Source organism: Theropithecus gelada, chromosome 13, assembly GCF_003255815.1.
Source record: "Theropithecus gelada isolate Dixy chromosome 13, Tgel_1.0, whole genome shotgun sequence".
NCBI lineage: Eukaryota > Metazoa > Chordata > Mammalia > Primates > Cercopithecidae > Theropithecus > Theropithecus gelada.
Genome location: NC_037681.1, coordinates 106,661,200 through 106,680,560, shown reverse-complemented (window position 1 = coordinate 106,680,560; position 19,361 = coordinate 106,661,200). Strand labels below are relative to the sequence as shown.

At 51.7% G+C, this 19,361-nt stretch overlaps 2 protein-coding genes across 2 annotated transcripts; both read right to left on the bottom strand.

Annotated features, from left to right (window-relative positions):
• Nucleotides 1–1,306: 1,306 nt before the first annotated feature.
• VAMP5 (vesicle associated membrane protein 5) lies at nucleotides 1,307–11,333 on the bottom strand. Its single transcript, XM_025354719.1, has 3 exons — nucleotides 11,254–11,333; nucleotides 2,868–3,005; nucleotides 1,307–1,767 (listed from the first exon to the last, which is right to left on the bottom strand). The coding sequence occupies exons 1-3, from the start codon at nucleotides 11,254–11,256 to the stop codon at nucleotides 1,558–1,560; spliced, it is 351 nt and encodes a 116-aa protein (XP_025210504.1). The 5' UTR covers nucleotides 11,257–11,333; the 3' UTR covers nucleotides 1,307–1,557.
• Nucleotides 11,334–13,699: 2,366 nt separating this feature from the next.
• VAMP8 (vesicle associated membrane protein 8) lies at nucleotides 13,700–18,562 on the bottom strand. The gene is made up of 3 exons (XM_025354722.1): nucleotides 18,404–18,562; nucleotides 16,883–17,041; nucleotides 13,700–14,155 (listed from the first exon to the last, which is right to left on the bottom strand). Exons 1-3 carry the CDS (start codon nucleotides 18,404–18,406, stop codon nucleotides 14,015–14,017), a joined length of 303 nt encoding a protein of 100 aa, XP_025210507.1. The 5' UTR covers nucleotides 18,407–18,562; the 3' UTR covers nucleotides 13,700–14,014.
• Nucleotides 18,563–19,361: the final 799 nt, after the last annotated feature.

Here is a 19,361-nt window from a genome sequence, read left to right as displayed (position 1 = left end):
TTATGTGTTAGGCATAATAATAAAGGGTGGGGCAAGCCTCCCCAACCGAGAGAGAGAGGTCTCTCTGCCAGAGAACCTGGGGCCTCAACCAGCTCATGGGACTGTTACCTACAGCCCATTGCTATCCCTAGCTTCTGTAAAACTAGTGGCTTGTACTAAGACCTTTTCATTCCTGGCTACATATGAATTCCCAGAGAAGAGAATGGGCGCGGAGGAGCTTTAGAAACACCCGTGTACGATACCTTCCAAGAATCTGATTTAACTGATCTGTGGTGGGGCCTGGGCAATGGCACTTGTATAAATTCTGCACGTGAGGCCGGGCGCGGTGGCTCAAGCCTGTAATCCCAGCACTTTGGGAGGCCGAAACGGGTGGATCACAAGGTCAGGAGATCGAGACCATCCTAGCTAACCCGGTGAAACCCCGTCTCTACTAAAAAAAATACAAAAAACTAGCCGGGCGAGGTGGCGGGCGCCTGTAGTCCCAGCTACTCGGGAGGCTGAGGCAGGAGAATGGCTTAAACCCGAAAGGCGGAGCTTGCAGTGAGCCGAGATCCGGCCACTGTACTCCAGTTTGGGCGACAGAGCGAGACTCCGTCTCAAAAAAAAATTAAAAAAAAAAAATAAATTCTGCAGGTGAAGCAGGTTTAAGAACCACCGCACTCTTGGCCGGGCTTGGTGGCTCAAGCCTGTAATCCCAGCACTTTGGGAGGCTGAGACGGGCAGATCACGAGGTCAGGAGATCGAGACCATCCTGGCTAACATGGTCAAACCCCGTCTCTACTAAAAATACAAAAAAAATAAAAAATCAGCCGGGCGTGATGGCGGGCGCCTGTAATCCCAGCTACTTAGGAGGCTGAGGCAGGAGAATCGCTTGAACCCAGGAGGTAGAGGTTGCAGTGAGTTGAGATCGTGCCATTGCACTCCAGCCTGGGCAACAGAGCAAAAACTCCATCTCAAAAAAAAAAAAAAAAATTGTTGAAGTGCTTTCTTCTTTGTCATCCCATCTACAGTCTCATTGGTCCTCTAAGCATCCCCAAGATGACAGAAAAATAATAGATTAAGATGACAGAAAAATAATAGATTTCATTCTCAGAGAAACAGGCTCAGATGAGGAGGACTGGTTCAAGGGTCTGGTTTGGGGGCCATTGTATTCTTGCACCCACACTCCCGGTCTGTGTAGGGTTGGATCAAGTAGGGAAGGGAGAGGAAGGAGCCATCTCCCAGGGGTGGAGTCCTTTGGGTGATAGGCTTTCTAAGGAGCCCGAGGGGTAGAGACAGATGGGATTAACCAAACTGGGGACCTTCACACACAGATACCAGCTTTTAATCAAACAGCAGCTTTTACTGAGCTCCAGGTAGGGCTGGCCCAGCATGGCCAGTACAGCAGGCTGCCCTCGAGGGCCAGTCTGTGGCATGACAGGAAATGCAGGGGTGCACATGTTGGGGCTGCCCTTTGGCACTCACTGGGGTGGGTCAAGGGAGAGCAAACACCAAGGTCCTCTGGAGACCAGAACCGGCCAGTGCAGCCGTTTGGCTTCTGCTTCAGGACCAGCTGGCTCAGTCCCCAGGCCCTGAGGCAGTGCCTGCATCCTGGGTCCGTGGGGCACTACTGCTGTCACTGTTCTGAGGGAGAAAGACGGCCAGCAGCACAATCAGGATGATGAGCAGGCCACCGACCACCACCAGCCCCAAGCAGACCCGGCTACGGATGTTCTCCCAGCGCTTCTTCTGGGCCAGGGTCTTTGTAGTCTTGCTGAAGGTTGAGCTCTGCGGATACCCCCAGACACAAAGTGAGAGTTAGCTGGCACCCCCTTTGCCTGGGAGCCAGCTCCTCCCAGTCCCATCTCAGTAAGGCTTAGTCTCCTCCTGCATCCTCCCCATCTTGTCTGCTTTCTTTCTTGTTTTTTTTTTTTCTTTGTTTGTTTGTTTTTTGTTTTGTTTGAGATGGAGTCTCTCCCTGTCACCCAGGCTGGAGTACAGTGGCACAATCTCAGCTCACAGGAGAATTCAAGAAATTCTCCTGTCTCAGCCTCCCTAGTAGCTGGGACTACAGGCACATACCACTGCGCCCAGCTAATTTTTGTATTTTTAGTTGAGACAGGGTTTCACCATGTTGGCCAGGCTGGTCTTGAACTCCTGACCTCATGATCCACCCGCCTCGGCCTCCCAAAGTGCTGGAATTACAGGCATGAGCCACCATGCCCGGCCTTGTCTGCTCTCTTTCTATACCACCTGCCGTGGAACCCTCCCCACCTGACTCATCTCAAACACCAGTGTGGCCCCTTGACTTTCAGCCCTAGTGTCTCACCCTCTGTTAACAATGCCAGTACTCAGGCTGGACACAGTGGTTCATGCCTGTAATCCCAGCACTTTGGGAAGCCGAGGTGGGAGGATCTCTTGTATCTAGGACTTCAAGACCAGCCTGAGCAACATGGGGAGACCTCATCTCTACAAAAAATCAAAAATCAGCCAGGCACGGCGGTGCATGCTTATAGTCCTAGCTCCTCAGGAGGCTGAGGCAGGAGGATCGCTTGAGCCTGGGAGGTAGAGGCTGCAGCAGATGTGATTGAGTCACTGTACTAGCCTGGGCAACAGAGTGAGACCCTGTCTCAAAGTAAAAAAGAAACAAAAAACAACGCCAGTCTTCTACCTTTAGGAAGGTCCACAGCTTCAAACCAAGGTCGCCTTATTTTGTGGGGTCTATCTGTTGCATGTCTAGGCTATGGGTGCCTGAGGAAACCCAGAGGCCCCACACTGGCCCTGAGTAAGGCCTCAACCCCACCAATGACCTGGAGATCCTGAATACAGCCCAAAAGAGCCTTTCCCAATCCTCTCCCCTCCCCTCCATGCTCCCCCAGGCCTCACACCATATCCAGGAGTTGCTCTGAACGCTGCTCCAGTTCGGCCAGCTTCCCATCACGCTCCAGGACCTTGTCGAAGTTGTTAAGCATAATTTCCGTCACCTCGTTCGCCTGCCGCTGGCACCGCTCCAACTCTTTTCCTGCCTGGGCACCAAGCCCGAGGTCAGGGATGCATGAGGCCCCCACCTGACCCTCATCTGCCCCTGAGATCTAGAAGCCTCCTTCTCCCCCTGTAGGTGGGTACAGCATAAGAGTAACAGCATCCTTCATGTGAGGGTGTGATGTGTGTGGAGTGAAGGGCTGGCCTTCGGGGTGAGTGCAGCATACCTTAGGTCTCACAGGCTCCTCCCCTTGCACATCAAGGCAGGGTGACCTAGGACCTAGGTCGGCCCTGGCTTCCAGCACCTCAGCTTCCTCTAAGCTGTCCCAAGGTGGGATCTTCCCAGGACCCCACCCTCCCACAAAGCCGATTCTTTTCTCACCTGCTCCAGAATGGCCTCTACCCAATAATGCACAGCTGCCCTAAGGTTTCCCACTGGCCTAAGAAGGCAGCAAAGAATGGGTAACCAAGCTACCTGGCTGGAACACACAGGGAGGAGACCTACCCTACAGGCTAGAAAGGTAATTTTGAAGCAGCACACATCATAGTCTTTGCCTAACCCATCTCGCCCCAAACTGAGAAGCTCAGATCTCCCTCCTTGGGCCTCTGACTGGTCAGGCCAGTTCTGCCTCCTGGCCTGATCCTGCTCCCTGTGTCACTGCCCCAACTTCCCTCTCTGCCTGGGAACGTCAGTGGTACCAGCCCCTGGCCTCCAGCCTTCCAGTCAGCTGGGGTCCTCACTGGGGTCCAACTTACAGAGATGAGACCAACTCTTAGATTTCCCAGCTTGGGCGGCAGCTTTGCCTCCCTTCCCAGCTCATTTCAGAGGACTGGGAAGGGAGGTCTTGGATCCAAGCTGGGGAAGGTTGAAACGACAGGGGAGAGAGAAAATCTGGGTCATGTGCAAGAAAGGCACTGGGCTTTGGGTGCACGTAACAGAGACCCCAAGCAGGAGGCCCTAGTATAAGCCAGAAGCCTAGGAGCAGGGACATTTCAGGGAGATGAATACCAGTGGATTAGCAAACCACAGAAACTCCTTCCTCTTAGCCTAGTTCCCCACAGCCCATCCCTGTTCCCTTCCCCTCCTTACAAGAAAGGCAAGCTTCGTTTTCTGCCAGCCCACGTTACCCATTGTCTACAACAGACATTTTGGCACTTGACTGAATTCCACTTAAAACCAGAAAACTTAAGTGTTAGAAGAGATCTGGTGGTCACAGAGGGCCACCTCCTACTCAGGCAAGAATCCTCCTTTAGGTTCCTTGCAGCTGCTTGGTACACAGCCTCCAAGAATTCCCAGTGTATGAGTCCTATCTCCCCAGCTGGACCACAAACTCCCAGAGGGAGGGCAGGGAGCAGTGCCCTGCCTTTGTCCACCACCATCCCACCAGGAGGCCAGCACAGTGCTGACCATTGCAAGCAAGGACTCAGTGAGTGGGCCAATTACGATACAGCCTAACCAAAAGCAACTCTTATTCTCAAGAGATGTTCTCCCAGCATGTTTTTCTAGCCCTGCATGAGTTTCGAGGGGCAGGCATTTGAAACCCAAATAGGTCAATATTTACCCACGAGCTAGAAAAGCAACCTGCTTCAAGAGAGGTCAGGCAAACCACTGTAGGGGAGGGTGCACTCATAGGCTGGAGGAAGCAGTAAGCAGGAAACACAGAGGAACAACAAAGAGAGCAGGGAAACTGCACTCTCACCTTTTCTTGAGTCAACCATCATCACTATTATTACTACTATAGCATTCAACAAGTCTCTGTCATTCACTCCTTTGAACTTCCCCACATTCAAATACTCCAAGGCAGGCTGGGCACGGTGGCTCGCGCCTGTAATCCCAGCACTTTGGGAGCCTGAGGCAGGCAGATCACTTGAGGCCAGGAGTTCGAGACCAGCCCAGCCAACATGGTGAAACCCCCTGTCTCTACTAAAAATACAAAAATTAGCCAGGCATGGTGGTGCGTGCCTGTAATCCCAGCTACTTGGGAGGCTGAGGTGGGAGAATCGCTTGAACCTGGGTGGTGGAGGTTGCAGTGAGCCGAGATCACACCACTGCATTCCAGCCTGGGCAACAGAGCAAAACTCCGTCTCAGCAAACAAAACAAAACAAAGCAAAAAATAAAATTAAATAGTCCAAGGCCAGGCGCGGTGGCTCACACCTGTAATCCCAGCACTCTGGGAGGCCGAGGCAGGCAGATCACGAGGTCAGGAGATCGAGACCATCCTGGCTAACATGGTGAAACCCCGTCTCTACTAAAAAATACAAAAATTAGCCGGGCGTAGTGGTGGGTGCCTGTAGTCCCAGCTACTCGGGAGGCTGAGGCAGGAGAATGGTGTGAACCCGGGAAGCGGAGCTTGCAGTGAGCTGAGATTGCGCCACTGCACTCCAGCCTGGGCAACAGGATGAGACTTCAGCTCAAAAAATAAAAATAAAAAAATAAAAATAAATAGTCCAAAGCAAAAACTTGAGAATGGATAAAGACTCGAAAATAAGAGTCACTGCTAGAGACAGGAAAAATACTGGATATTATCTTTTTTTATATATACATATTCTAAATGCTACAGCTGTTGTTACCTTATTCTTCAACAAGGGGTGATATTGGGGTCACATTCTCCAGAGGGCTTCCAGCTGTAATCTAGACCAGTCTCCCCCAGTGCAAAGCCAGGCCTGCCTGGAGCCAAGATGGACCCAGGCCTAAAGAACACATTCACTCCAGGGAACACAGAGGCCTTAGACTCAAGTCTCGGGCCCTCTTTGGCCCCCACTCAACCAGAGGAAAAAGGACCCTGCCTATATCCACAGGTCTCTGCTAGCACTGTGAGAAATAAAGCTCCAGGGACCCTGGAAGGAGGTAAGCAAGAGGACAAGGGTCACACTGCCTTATGCCACACGGTAACTCAGCATAATGTCCGCAGACAGCAGATATGTGATAAACAGTTCCTGAATGAATTGTGCCTATATTTTTTTTTTTTTTTTTTGTTTTGTTTTGAGACGGAGTCTTGCTCTGTTGCCCAGGCTGGAGTGCAGTGGCCAGATCTCAACTCACTGCAAGCTCTGCCTCCCGGGTTCCCGCCATTCTCCTGCCTCAGCCTCCCAAGTAGCTGGGACTACAGGCGCCCGCCACCTCGCCCGGCTAATTTTTTGTATTTTTAGTAGAGACAGGGTTTCACCGGGTTAGCCAGGATGGTCTCGATCTCCTGACCTTGTGATCCGCCTGCCTCGGCCTCCCAAAGTGCTGGGATTACAGGCGTGAGCCACCGCGCCCGGCCAATTGTGCCTATATATATATATATATATATTTTTTTTTTTTTTTTTTTTTGAGACGGAGTCTCGCTCTGTCGCCCAGGCTGGAGTGCAATGGCCGGATCTCAGCTCACTGCAACCTCCGCTTCCTGGGTTTACGCCATTCTCCTGCCTCAGCCTCCCGAGTAGCTGGGACTACAGGCGCCGCCACCTCGCCCGGCTAGTTTTTTGTATTATTTTTAGTAGACACGGGGTTTCACTGTGTTAGCCAGGATGGTCTTGATCTCCTGACCTCGTGATCCGCCCGTCTCGGCCTCCCAAAGTGCTGGGATTACAGGCTTGAGCCACCGCGCCCGGCCCTGTGCCTATATTTTTAAAGATGGGGTCTTTCTATGTTGCCCAGAATGGTCTTGAACTCCTGGGCTCAAGCAGTCCTCCCACCTCAGCCTCCCAAAGTGCTGGGATTACAGGCATGAACCATCATGCCCGGCCTAACTGTGCCTATTCTTTTTTTTTTTTTTTTTTGAGACGGAGTCTCGCTCTGTCACCCAGGCTGGACTGCAGTGGCCGGATCTCAGCTCACTGCAAGCTCCGCCTCCCGGGTTCACGCCATTCTCCGGCCTCAGCCTCCCGAGTAGCTGGGACTGCAGGCGCCCGCCACCTCGCCCGGCTAGTTTTTTGTATTTCTTAATAGAGACGGGGTTTCACCGTGTTAGCCAGGATGGTCTCGATCTCCTGACCTCGTGATCCGCCCGTCTCGGCCTCCCAAAGTGCTGGGATTACAGGCTTGAGCCACCGCGCCCGGCCAACTGTGCCTATTCTTAAAGAGACCACTTTGCCCTGGAGAAAATACATATGTAATACAATTAGAGAAGAGGAAAGAGTTGCACTGTGTGATACAGATAGTAAGTGTCGGAGCTGCCACAGAGAGGGTGCCATTGCGGGGGGTGACCCCTTGAAGGATGGCATGGAGCTGGGACATTCTGGCACTGAGAGATAGGGATACACCCTGACAGTGAGGACCAGGCAGAGGATGGGCGGGACAGGGTGGGGCTACAGAAGGCAGAAAAGGTCAGGTAGAGAAGACTGGCTCCAAGTGAGTGATAAAACTTAAGAGCTAGTGTGGGTTTTTGAGTCAAGGGTGACAGTCAAGAAGTGCTTCAGGATAATTTCTCTATTGGTGGTAGACAGGCACGGATAGAAGTAAGAAAACGGCAGAGAGGCCAGCCAGAGGGGTGGAGAAGTACCATCAGCAAGGCTGTGAGGAGATGCCCACCAGGACAGAGACAGGTGACGAGCAGAGCGTGGAGAAAGGAAGAAGGGTGAGAGAGGCATTTCTGAGACCTGAGGCCAGAAGCCTGCAGGGCTTGGAATTTTGAGCCAGAGCAAGCGGGGAGCAGTTGTGTCATTGCCAGAGAGTGGCAGTTACACAGGAAATGTTCTTGACAGACTGTTGCCCCCTGTACAGAATATCCCCTCTATGACACTCAAACCTTCAGGTTTTTCTGGGCTCAATCTCTTTGATTCCTGCTTTGAAAATGCAGTTCTCAAAACCACACCATCTGGGCCAGGCATGGTGGCTCATGCCTGTAATCCCTGGACTTTGGGAAGCCAAGGTAGGCGGATCACGCCTCTACCAAAAAATACAAAAATTAGCCGGGCAAAGTGGTGCCTGCCCGTAGTCCCAGCTACTGGGGAGGCTGAGGCAGGAGAATTGCTTGAACCTGGGAGGCAGAGGCTGCAGTGAGCCAAGATTGCACCACTGCACTCCAGCCTGGGCGAAGAAGTGAGACCCTGTCTCAAAAAAAACAAAGAAACAAAACCAAAAAAAACCTCCCTATCCTAACTCTCCTTGTCTCCCTGTCTCCTATCTAGTATCCAAGAAACCCTGTTCTAACTGTCGTCAGATAAATGGGCGCAAGTACTGGTATAACATCGCCTCCCTAAGTCAGCACTCAGCTCAGAGACTAGGAGTAGAGCTCTGCTTTGCACCCCTCTGTTGAAATCCTGCTTCTGCCACTCACTAGCTGAGTGACTGAGACTGAAGATATGACCTTTCTGACCTCCACTTCCTCTCCTGTAAAGTGCTGATAATAATGACTTCTCTTACAATGTTAGCTAAGGATTATGTGACATATTCATTTGTGATGTAAATCAAAAGCTTAGCACAACACCTGGCACATACTAAATGCTCAATAAATAAGGGCTATTATTATTGATGTGGCCCACATTTCCCTAGCTCCGTTTTTTTTTTGTTTTGTTTTTGTTTTTTTTTAGCAGTCAGATCTCAAGAATTGTACAATATGGCCAGGCGTGGTGGCTCACGCCTGGAATCCCAGCACTTTGGGAGGCCGAGGTGGGCAGATCACAAGGTCAGGAGTCCGAGACCAGTCTGGCCAATATGGTGAAACCCCGTCTCTACTAAAAATACAAAAATTAGCCAGGCGTGGTGGCAGGCACCCGTAATCCCAGCTACTTGGGAGGCTGAGGCAGGAGAATCACTTGAACTTGGGAGGCGGAGGTTGCAGTGAGCTAGATTGTGCCGCTGCACTCCAGCCTGGATGCAGAGCGAGGCTCTATCTCAAAAAAAAAAAAAAAATTGTGTAATACATGTGGTCAATAAAACCTCTTCGTTTTACAAAATGCACAGCCAAGCAAGCTCTTCCCTATGGCAAACTTGTACACATAGTACACATAATTGTTTCTAACCCATAGCTCAGAACTTTACATGGGCCTTTGGTAACCAGCATCTAGTTTATTTTCATCTGGCACTGCAGGCTGTTGAGGTTTTACATCTTGAGCAAGAATAACAGCCACCATTCAATGGGCATATACTCTGAGCTAAGCACTATGCTGCTTGCTGTTCATTTGCTCTGCCTCATTTAATCTTCACCCAACAACCCATTGAAGACCATATTATTAACCCAGTTATTTTGTTTGCTTGTTTGTTTTTGTTTTGAGACACAGTCTTAACTCTGTCACCCAGGCTGGAGTGCAATGGCATGATCTCAGCTCACTGCAACCTCCACCTCCCGGGTTCAAGTGAGTCTCCTGCCTCAGCCTCCCGAGTAGTTGGGACTACAGGCACGTGCCACCACACCCGGCTATTTTTTTATATTTTTAGTAGAGACAGGGTTTCACCATCCTTGCCAGGCTGGTCTTGAACTCTCGACCTTGTGATCTGCCCGCCTTGGCCTCCCAAAGTGCTGGGATTACAGGTGTGAGCCACTGTGCCTGGCCTTTTCCCAGTTTTATAGGAAACTTTGGCTCAGAGGTGTTAAATCACCTGTATAAGATCACAGAGCCAGTAAGTAGATCTGGGAGTTGAACCAACACAGACTCCAGGCATCACATTCATAACCGGTGTGCTAAATTAGATACAGGTACAAGGAGGTCAAACACTTTAGCTGACTGGCTAAAGAACCACCAAACCTTTTGATGCTACCAACTTAATTTGTGTGCATATGAGGGAGGCCCGTGGCTCAACACACACATTCTTTGGAGAGAGGATCATCTACAAGATTAATGAATTCAGGTAATTACTCATTCCATTTCCATCTTTCCTATCCTACTTTGTTCCTGCTCTGTCCCCTATACTTGTCACCATGCTGGCATGAAGGACATGCCCAAGAAATCCTTGTTGGTTGAATGAGTCATAGAGAATAAAAGAAAAGTAAAAGGAAGAAGGACCAGGGAGGGAAAGGGGATGGGTGGAAGGAAGGGAAAGAGCTAGGGTGAGAAAGGGGCAATAGTGAAAGAAGAAACAGGAAGAGGCTAGGAGATGGATGGGTGGAGGAGCAACCTCCCTAGGCTCTCCTCCACAGACTGCCTCAAATGTACCGGTGAGAATCCCCAGGTTTCCCAGTACCCTCTTCCCCCAATAAATTATCCTGCCTTCACCTTTCACTTCAGGAGCTTCTCCCCAAGAGCTAAGCGCCGACTGAAGCCCACCCCTACCCCTGCCTGACCCCTTGCCCTGCACACCCTGAAGTGGGCTCTTGGCTCTGCCCTATTCTCAGAGCCTTCCTCAGCTTCCCGGCATGGCCTCAGAGCTCAGTGCTACCTTCCTGCCCCACTTCCTCTTCCTGCCTCCAAATTCCCTGGAGATGAGGCCATCCAGGCATTGACCCCTAGCCAGGCCACATCCATCACACCTCTGTCAATTTCTCCAAGGCAAAATCTTAAAGCACCAAGCCTACTTCCTGCCCAGTCCATCTTCCCAGGAGCCCTAGGGAAAAAGGGAAACTGGCACCAGCTGTTCCTGACATCTTCGCCTTGGAGATGGCAAGTGAGGACAGAGGCCAGGATATGCAGCAGGAGTGGGGGGTGACTCAACTCAGGAATGTGTCACTAGGTAGAGGTTAGCAGGGAGTCAGGCCTGTGCCACACTCTGATAACTTCAGTGGAACTTTCAGAGTAAACATCTCCCTTTCTCTTTCTCTAGGGGAGGAGTTAGGCCTCCAACACCCTGCCATGGGGCTGGAATGGCCTCTGCCACCCCATCTGCTCAAGTTTCCAACTCCTGAGCCAGGCTTGGCTCCTCACAGCTGCGGAAAGGGCTGACGAGGTCATTACATTTCCTACCACTTCTTAGCAGTGGGTTCTGAGTGCCAGGCGGGTCTCTGCCATTGTGTCTCCTTTAACCTCGCAAGGACCCAACAAGGCAGGTATTACTGACCCCACTTCACAGATGCGGAAAAGGAGGCTCAGGGAGGTTAAGTGACTCGCCCCGGGTCACAGAGCTGGGATCCCAGCCCGGAGTCCTCCAAAGTCGGTGCTCCTAACCGCTTCGCTTCAGGAGAATGGGGAGCCCGGGCCCCGCTCGCTCTGCGCGGTGCAGCCAGGACGGGGCTCAAGCATTTCCCTCCCAGGCAGCCCGCGGGGAGTGGAGGGTCCGCCCCATCCTGCTCCGGCCGTGGTCACCGCCTCGGGTCTGACCCGCATGGGCCCTAGGGTACGCCCCGGCCCGTGGACTTCGGACTCCTTTCTCCCACCCTCGCCACTCGCCCTCTGCCCGTCGCAGGGCTGGCCGGCCCCGCCCGGGCCCTCACCATCGCCGCTGCCGCCGACGCCTCGCCCGCTCCCGGCTTCTCTGCCGGCTGAGCGGCTGCAGTGCCAGCGGTCCCGGAGGAAGCGCAGGGGCGGGGCGGGGCGGGCCGCCGAGAGAGGGCGGGGGGCGCGCCTTCCGCGAGTGGCGACCGAAACTGAGTCAAATCGAAAGCGATGGGCCACAGCGACCCGGGTCCGTAGAGTCGCCTCCTCCCGGGCCCCAGGAGCCTGAATTCGAGTGACACCTCAGCCTGGTGAACGGGCACACCTCGGGGCCGGATCTGTGGAATGGGCACAGTGGAGTGAGCCCTGGAGTCTCCTAGGTCGGGTTTAGCTGAAGAGGCATCATTCATTCACTCAACAAACACCCTATGAGTGTCACGGTCAGGCACCACGCTGGGTCCTGGAGACGCCATGAACAAGCCAGGTAGGGTCTTTGTCACCTTGGTGAGTGCATCTCACCCAGAATCAAAAACAGGCCCCCCCAAAGTTTTGAAACTAAAGACAAGTGGTGGTTGCACAACATTCTGAATACATGTTTCTGATTTGTACACTTTAAAATAATAAACTGTATGTTATGTGACTTTCGCCTCTATTCAAAAAGAAAGCAGCCCCACATGGGCAAAGTACTAGCTCTAGCCTTTCTGTATGTCTCTCCTCACCATGAGGGCAAGTGCAGCTCTGTGCTGGCATGCACCTGCTCCTCAGTCAGAAGATGGGGGAGGGTGGTGTGTCTGCTACCACTTCAGAGCCTTCCTGAGCCAAATCTACCCATCCTCTCCTCTCACTGCTGCAGAGAAACCACCAGCTACCTGTTCTCCACTACTCCAAGCTGCCTCAGACATCTTAAAATAAGGTCCCTCTTTTTTTTTTTTTTAAGAGAGAGAGAGACAGGGTCTCACTATGTTGACCAGGCTGGTCTCGAACTCCTGGCCTCAAGCAGTTCTTCTGCCTCAGGCTTCCAAAGTGTTGGGATTACAAGTGTGAGCCACTGGGCCTAGTCCCTCAAATAAGGTCTCTCTTGACCAACAGAGTTGAAAGTTTCCCTCTCTGGGGCTAAGCCTCTGTGAATACAGAAGTCCCAGACCAAGAGGGTTTCACAGACCCTCACCCCCACCTTGGACAGCCTGGGTCCCAAGGCAGAAGCTTCACTTCAGTTCCTTACACCTTGAATCCAGGAGAGAAAGGATTAATATATGTAGCAAAGACTACCCCAAGGCCGGGCACGGTGGCTCCCACTTGTAATTCCAGCACTTTGGGAGGCCAAGGCGGTAGGATTGCTTGAACCCAGGAGTTTGAGACCAGCCTGGGCAACATAGTGAGACCATGTCTCTACTAAAAATACAAAAATTAGCCAGGTGTGGTAGCACACACCTGTGGTCCCAGCTACAAGGGAGGCTGAAGCAGGAAGATCTCTAAAGCCCAGGAGGTGGAGGTTACAGTGAGCCATGATCACACCACTGCACTCCAACCTGGGCAACAGAGTAAGATCCTATCCCTGAAAAAATAAAAATAAAAATCTCATAAGGGTCTTTTCTGACCTTTCCTCCTCCCTGCTGATTCTTCCAGAGCCTGATTCTTCCAGAGCCTGACTTGCCAATCTAGTCCCAAATCCTGACTCTCAACCCTTCCCCTTCCTCCTGACAATAGGTTGTTTCCAATGCTGGAAAACCTGTAGAGGAAACAGGAACAGAGATAGCAAGAACCCTCCCTGCAAACCAAGGCAGACTGGGCACTGGAAAAAGTAACAGTGATAGTGGAACCTGGTAGGGAGGAGGGGGGCCTGAAGACAGAAAGGCTCATTGTGCACGGAGGGGAAGGAGGGCCATTGGCCCTGTCCTGTGACACTGACTGACTATGCCCAGCCATGGGATGCCGAGGAGAGATGCTTGCCCCCTTGGGATAACTAAGACCCAGAGGCCTTGCTAAGTCCCTGAAGACAAGGACAGAGAAAAGACAAATAGAACATGCAAAGCACAAGGAAAGGAATAGCAGTCCATTTCCTCCACCCCTCGGCTCTAGACTACACGGTCGTTGAAGAGAGATGGCTCTGGTGGAAGAGGCAGGAGGCCTTCAAGCAGCTCTTAAACACCCTGTCCGGGTAGGCTTCATGCCTCAGCTAACAATTCCAGAAGAACAGTACTACAGGGCCATGGCAGGACCCAATGGGAACACTTAAAAATCTTGCGTACCACCCCAAAATGCTATGAAGGTTTTGAATTTTCCATATGCCAAGACTCCCAGAAAATTCTTGTTCTTGAGACCTGTGACAATGAATGGAACCGGGAGGAATAAAGAAAGACATCTTTCTTCTCCAAACATACACTCTTTGCCCTTCAAACCACTTGGACCTCAAACGAGAGAATTTCAGCCAGAAGGTATCCTTGGGAAGAAAAGAAATAGAAAAGCCAAAGGCAAAATGAGAAGAGAGAAAGTGACTCACACATATAGGGATACTGAAAGGTCTTTATTGCCCACTGGCCACCAGCAGTTTCCCAGCCACATGCTGGGCCCTCTAGGTCTCTCCAGCCCACTCTAAGGACCCATGAAATGCATCCGCAGTCCAGCTCTCTTTTTTCTCTCCTTCTGGGGGACCAAGTTACCCTCTGGGGCATACAACACGGCAGCAGGGCCTCGGGAAGAGGGGTAGGAGGACCGAGCAGCATTCTCTGCAGAGGAGGACAGGAAAGGAGACCCTCTTGGCACCCATTTACGGAGGGTTGTCCCTGAAGAGAAGGGCAGGTGGGAGAGGTTCCCTATTACTTAAGAGAAGGCACCAGTGGCAAAGAGCACAATGAAGAGAATGATGATAAAAACAATCACGCAGATAAGGACAATCATCTTCACATTCTTCCACCAGAATTTCCGAGCCACCTTCTGCGATGTCGTCTTGAAGTGCTCAGACTGTTGAGGAAAAGGCAGAGTGAGTGACCCAGTGGCTCCTCCCACTGGAACAAGAGTATAAGTACAAGTACAACCCACAGGCCAAACTTTCTTGTTTTTGTTTTTTTGAGATGGAGTCTTGCTCTGTTGCCCAGGCAGTGGTTCGATCTTGGCTCAGTGCAGCCTCCACCTCCTGGGTTCAAGTGATTCTCCTGCCTCAGCCTCCTGACTAGCTGGGATTACAGGTGCCCACCACCACACCCAGCTAACTTTTGTATTTTTAGTAGAGATGAGATTTCACATGTTGGCCAGGCTGGTCTTGAACTCCTGAACTCAAGTAATCCGCCCTCCTGGGGTGGGATTACAGGTGTGAGCCACTGTGCCCGGCCTACAAGCCAGACATCTGTTTGTTTGTTTGTTTGTTTTTGTTTTCTTGAGACAGAGTTTCACTCTGCTGCCCAGGCTGGAATGCAGTGGCGCAATCTCAGTTCACTGCAACCTCCACCTTCCGGGTTCAAGCGATTCTCCTGCCTCAGCCTCCTGAGTAGCTGGGATTACAGGCGTGCACCACCATGTCCAGCTAATTTTTGTATCTTTAGTAGAGATGGGGTTTCACCATGTTGGCCAGGCTGATCTTGAACTCTTGACCTCAGGTGATCCACCTGCTTTGGCCTCCCAAAGTGCTGGGATTACAGGCATGAGCCACGGCACCTGGCCTTGTTTGTTGGTTTTTTGAGACAGGGTCTCGCTCTGTCGCCCAGTGCAGGCTGGAGTGCAGTGGCACAATCTTGGCTTACTGTAGCCTCCATCTCCAGGGCTCAAGCAATCCTCCCACTTCAGCCTCCCTAGTGCTGGGACTATAGGCACATGCCACCATGCCCAGCTCAAGCCATACATCTTAATAGTGACACTGTAAGCTGAGGTAGCAAACTGCTAAATAAAATATGCTCTGGCCGGGCACAGTGGCTCACACCTATAATCCCAGCACTTTGGGAGGCTGAGGCAGATGGATCTCCTGAGGTCAGGAGTTCATGACCAGCCTGGCCAACATTGTGAAACCCCCTCTCTACTAAAAATACAAAAAAATTAACCAGGCATAGTAGTGGGCGCTTGGGAGGCTGAAGCAGGAGGATCACTTGAACCTGGGAGGCGGAGGTTGCAGTGAGCCAAGATCACACCAATGCACTCCAGCCTGGGCAACAGAGCAAGACTCCATCTCAAAAAAAAAAAAAAAATTGCTCTATCTTGCCTACCTTGACAAATGTACCTTCCTAAAAATCTGGAAGGCCAGGTTGAAATTTAGAATTCTCAGGATCCTAGGAGGTCTCCACCTAGATATGACTAGGGGTCCCCTTTCTCTTCTTACCCCTGCACTGTCATGCACACTGAGGGGTCCTTGACACCTGCTTACACCCAGGGGTACAACACTGGCAGCACAATCTGCCCTCCCAATCTGCCCTTGGGAGGGCAGATCTTGGGACTGAGGGATGCAGGCTCCAGGTGGGCACATCTCCCAGCTCCAGGACTCCTTGCCCCATCGGGACTGCTGAGGCTGGAGGAGGGACCAGGACAGTACAGAGGGTTGGAAGTAAGGGAACTCCTCCTCCTCCATGCGCTCTTCCCCATGCCCAGCAATTCGAGTTATAGACACTAAATTTCCTAGTGCTTGTCCAGGCATGGTGACTCAAGTCTGTAATCCCAGCACTTTGAGAGGCCAAGGTGGGTGGATCACCTGAGGTCAGGAGTTCGAGACCAGCCTGGCCAACATGGCAAAACTTCGTCTCTACTGAAAATACAAAAATTAGCTAGGTGTGGTGGTGCACACTGTAATCCCAGCTACTCAGGAGGCTGAGGCAAGAGAATCATTTGAACCCAGGAGGCGAAGGTTGAAGTGAGCCGAGATTGCACCACTCTAGCCTGGGCAACAGAGTGAGGCTCTATTAAAAAAAAAAAAAATCCCGGGGCCGTGCTCCCCAAATTAAGCTACAATTAAGCTACAGAAACAGGCAATGAGCCCCAGGGAGACAAGAGAGCAATACCCAAGAGCCAAGAGTTCACACAGGACTAAGAAAGCCAGAGCCAGCTTCCCAGCTGGACACAAAACCTGAGGCTCCAGACTTTGCTCAACTTTGGAGTTACTTCCTCCCTGAAACAGCTGGCCGCAGCCCCTGGCTGGAGAGAGAGAAGAATGAGGTCTAGCAAGATGTGTGGGAGATATTATTTTAGCCTTCATCTAGCAGGGGACCCTGGGATCAAAGCATTTCTCTGCTCTTTCCTCCTTCTTTTTAAAGCCAACTCAGCAAGATGCCAGCAATTTCCCACCCCTTGTCTAATAGCTCCTAGAGAAGGCTAGAGGCCACGGTGGGGGGGTTTCCTCAAAGCCAATACTTCTGCCCTGGGAAGGTCAGATCCAAATGATTGTCATGGGCAGGCTTCAAAGGGAAAACAAGTTTCCTGGGAGAGAAGCCTGAGAATGCATGGGCTGACTGAGCTATCGGTCTCAGAATATGCCTCTATGGGTGAGCTGCCACCTCAAGCCCCAGTCATGGGATCCATTCCCTGGGATCCATAACAATCTATGGAGCAGAGCAGATTCAGAAGTGGAGACTCAGCTCACATCAGCTCCCAAACCAGGTGAAAGGCAACAGAAATGTTACACTTCTGACCCTCCTGTTCATTTTGCCCCACCAAAAAGAAATTCCCTCCCTTCCTCTTTTCCTCCAGCCCCCAGTGGGCTCCCTGTCTCACTGTGGCTTCCAGATCCTCTGTCTTGTTGCGGAGATGTTCCAAGTTTTCCCCTCGGGCCAGGATCCGCTCCACATTCTGGGTCATAATATTCTTAACTCCCTCCACCTCACTCTGCAGGTTCCGCACGCGATCATTTCCTCCACCTTCACTGGCTTCCTCCTGCACAGCAACACGGGGTTAATTAGACCAAGTGGTGGGGGAACTGGAGACTTGGCCTCAGAGGCCTGGGGAGGGTAAGGCCTCAGGCAGACTTCAGCTTTTTGTAAAATGCTTGAAATGTTTACAAAGAGAATGTTTTCATGTATTACTCGTGTAATCAAAAATAAATGCATTTGTAAGCCCCAGAAGGTAAGACGTGATGCTAAAGAGACTAGATCAAACTTCTTTTGGGATTGTTAGGACCCCTGACAAGGAAAAGCAGCGCATCACTAAATCCCTCCCCCACTGCTTCCTGGCTCCCTAGAGAAGGCCGTAGAATACAGCAGAGCCCGCATCTCACAATGTTCCCTTTCCAGGGCAGAGCCCACCACTATTTACAATTCCTGGAGCCACCCCCCTTTCCTGATTTCTCGGGATCCTCATTGAAAGTGTCTGTGCTGGCCAGCAAAACACCCTCACCCAGCCTCACCCATCTGCCCCTCTAAATAGCTGCTGGAGCATGGCCCTGGCCGCAATGCCATTGCTGCTGTGACCCAGAACAACAGGCAACCAAGTACCCCAGAAGGCGCCCAGAGCCGTTGAGCCACACACTTCTGCTTTCCCTACCACTGGGCACCACGCGCAGGCACCAAGCAACCACCTGCTTATGCAGACATTAAATAAAAATACCCGCCTGGGTGTTGGGGGAAATGGAGGACTAGTCCTCCCTGGCTGATGTCTCATCTCAGAGGCTTCATGACAAGGTTTTTGAACAAGGAGAGAAAAATATTATTAAGCTCCTCCCTCCTTGACCTCCAAAAACAGGCCAGTGGCATGGGTCAGAACTAGCTTATCACAGAGAACCAACTTCTGGTTATCTTATAAACCCTTAGTTCTCTTCTTCATGTTAATGGAGAAAGGACACCCAAAGGACTCAGTGGACACACAAATCCTTTGTGTTTCTGTGTAGGGATAAAGTGAAAGGCCAGAGAGGAGAGCTCCTGCCGCTGGGCTGGAATCTGAACTGGAAACTGCCCAGGCACTGCCTGGTGGTGTCACAACACCCGCCTCGGGCTGCCTGGAGGAGGAAGGCACAACAACACTTTGCCTGGAATTCGGAGCCCCCATTGGCACTGGCACGGAAGCCCAGCTCCCCACCAGCACAGAGGTCAGGGGAGGGAGGAAGAAGGAATAGAAACACCTGCTAGGACGGTTCAGCGCTATTTGCAGCCAAGTTGTCAAAGAGGAGAGGCCACAGGCAGCACTGGCCCAGCCCTCTAACTTTGCCGCCAACTCTCCTCCCCCCACATAGCCAACCCCGAGTCCCGAGCCCCTTCTGGCTCCTCTTTAAATCAGCCCTTTCCTAGTTTCCAGTTTGCTCACCATGTCTCAGAGCAGCCCAGGCCGATCAGCAGGTGAATTCGCCTAGTCGGCTTCCTCCCAGGGTGGCCGTCAGCTCACTTCCTGCTTGCTCCAGCTTTCAGCCTGCCCCCGCCCACCTCGCATCTCGAGTCGCTCCAGCCACACCTAACTCAGGTTTCCCCAGGTAGGCGGGCACTCTTCACTGTCCACCCAGTGGCTTCCCAAACAAGAGCTTAAGCTTAGAGTAATAGGGCTCTCAGATGTTAAAGGTCTTCTAACTTTTCAGGAATTAGAAAAGAAAGATCAAGCAGCCCTCCAAGGTTTCCTGAGGCTGGACCTCCTGATCTAGAAAGGGCAGCCATCTCTCTTTCTCTCTCTCTTTTTTTTTTAATAGAGATGAGGTCTCACCATGTTGCCCAGGCTGGTCTCAAACTCCTGGGCTCAGACGATCCTCCCACCTCAACCTCCCAAAGTCCTAGGAGCCATGACGCCCCACCAGCCATCTCCTTTTAATGTCTTGAATATCTGACTCCAGTTTCTAGAGACAGAGATCAACCATGCCAGGCCTGGCTCACAGGGAAACAAAATGCAGTTATGAAAATTTCTTGCTGGATAACACTTGTTCTCAGGTCCCTCAGTGACAGAAAGCACTAAAACCCCTGAAGTCTGGAATACTGTGATCCTGGGCTCTGATTCAGAAAGCTCTGGGTTACTAGTTACAGGCCCCTGAGTGAACCTTTTCACCTCTGTGGAGTTTGCAGATGCTGATGCTTAGTTCAGACAGTGCTGGTAAGAAGCAAAAAGAGGCTGGGCATGGTAGCTCACGCCTGTAATCCCAGTACTTTGGGAGGCCAAGGCAGGCAGATCACTTGAGGTCAGGAGTTCGAGACCAGCCTGGCCAACATGGCAAAACCCCGTCTCTACTAAAAATACAAAATAATTAGCCAGGCATGGTGGCAGGTGCCTGTAATCCCAGCTA

Excerpts from the sequence above, each read along its gene's own strand:
- VAMP5 (XM_025354719.1), bottom strand. Across the intron at positions 1,768-2,867 it reads CAGAGCAACTCCTGGATATG|AGCTCAACCTTCAGCAAGAC; the intron begins GTGTGAGGCCTG and ends GGGTATCCGCAG.
- VAMP8 (XM_025354722.1), bottom strand. Across the intron at positions 14,156-16,882 it reads CAGAGGATCTGGAAGCCACA|TCTGAGCACTTCAAGACGAC; the intron begins GTGAGACAGGGA and ends TTTCCTCAACAG.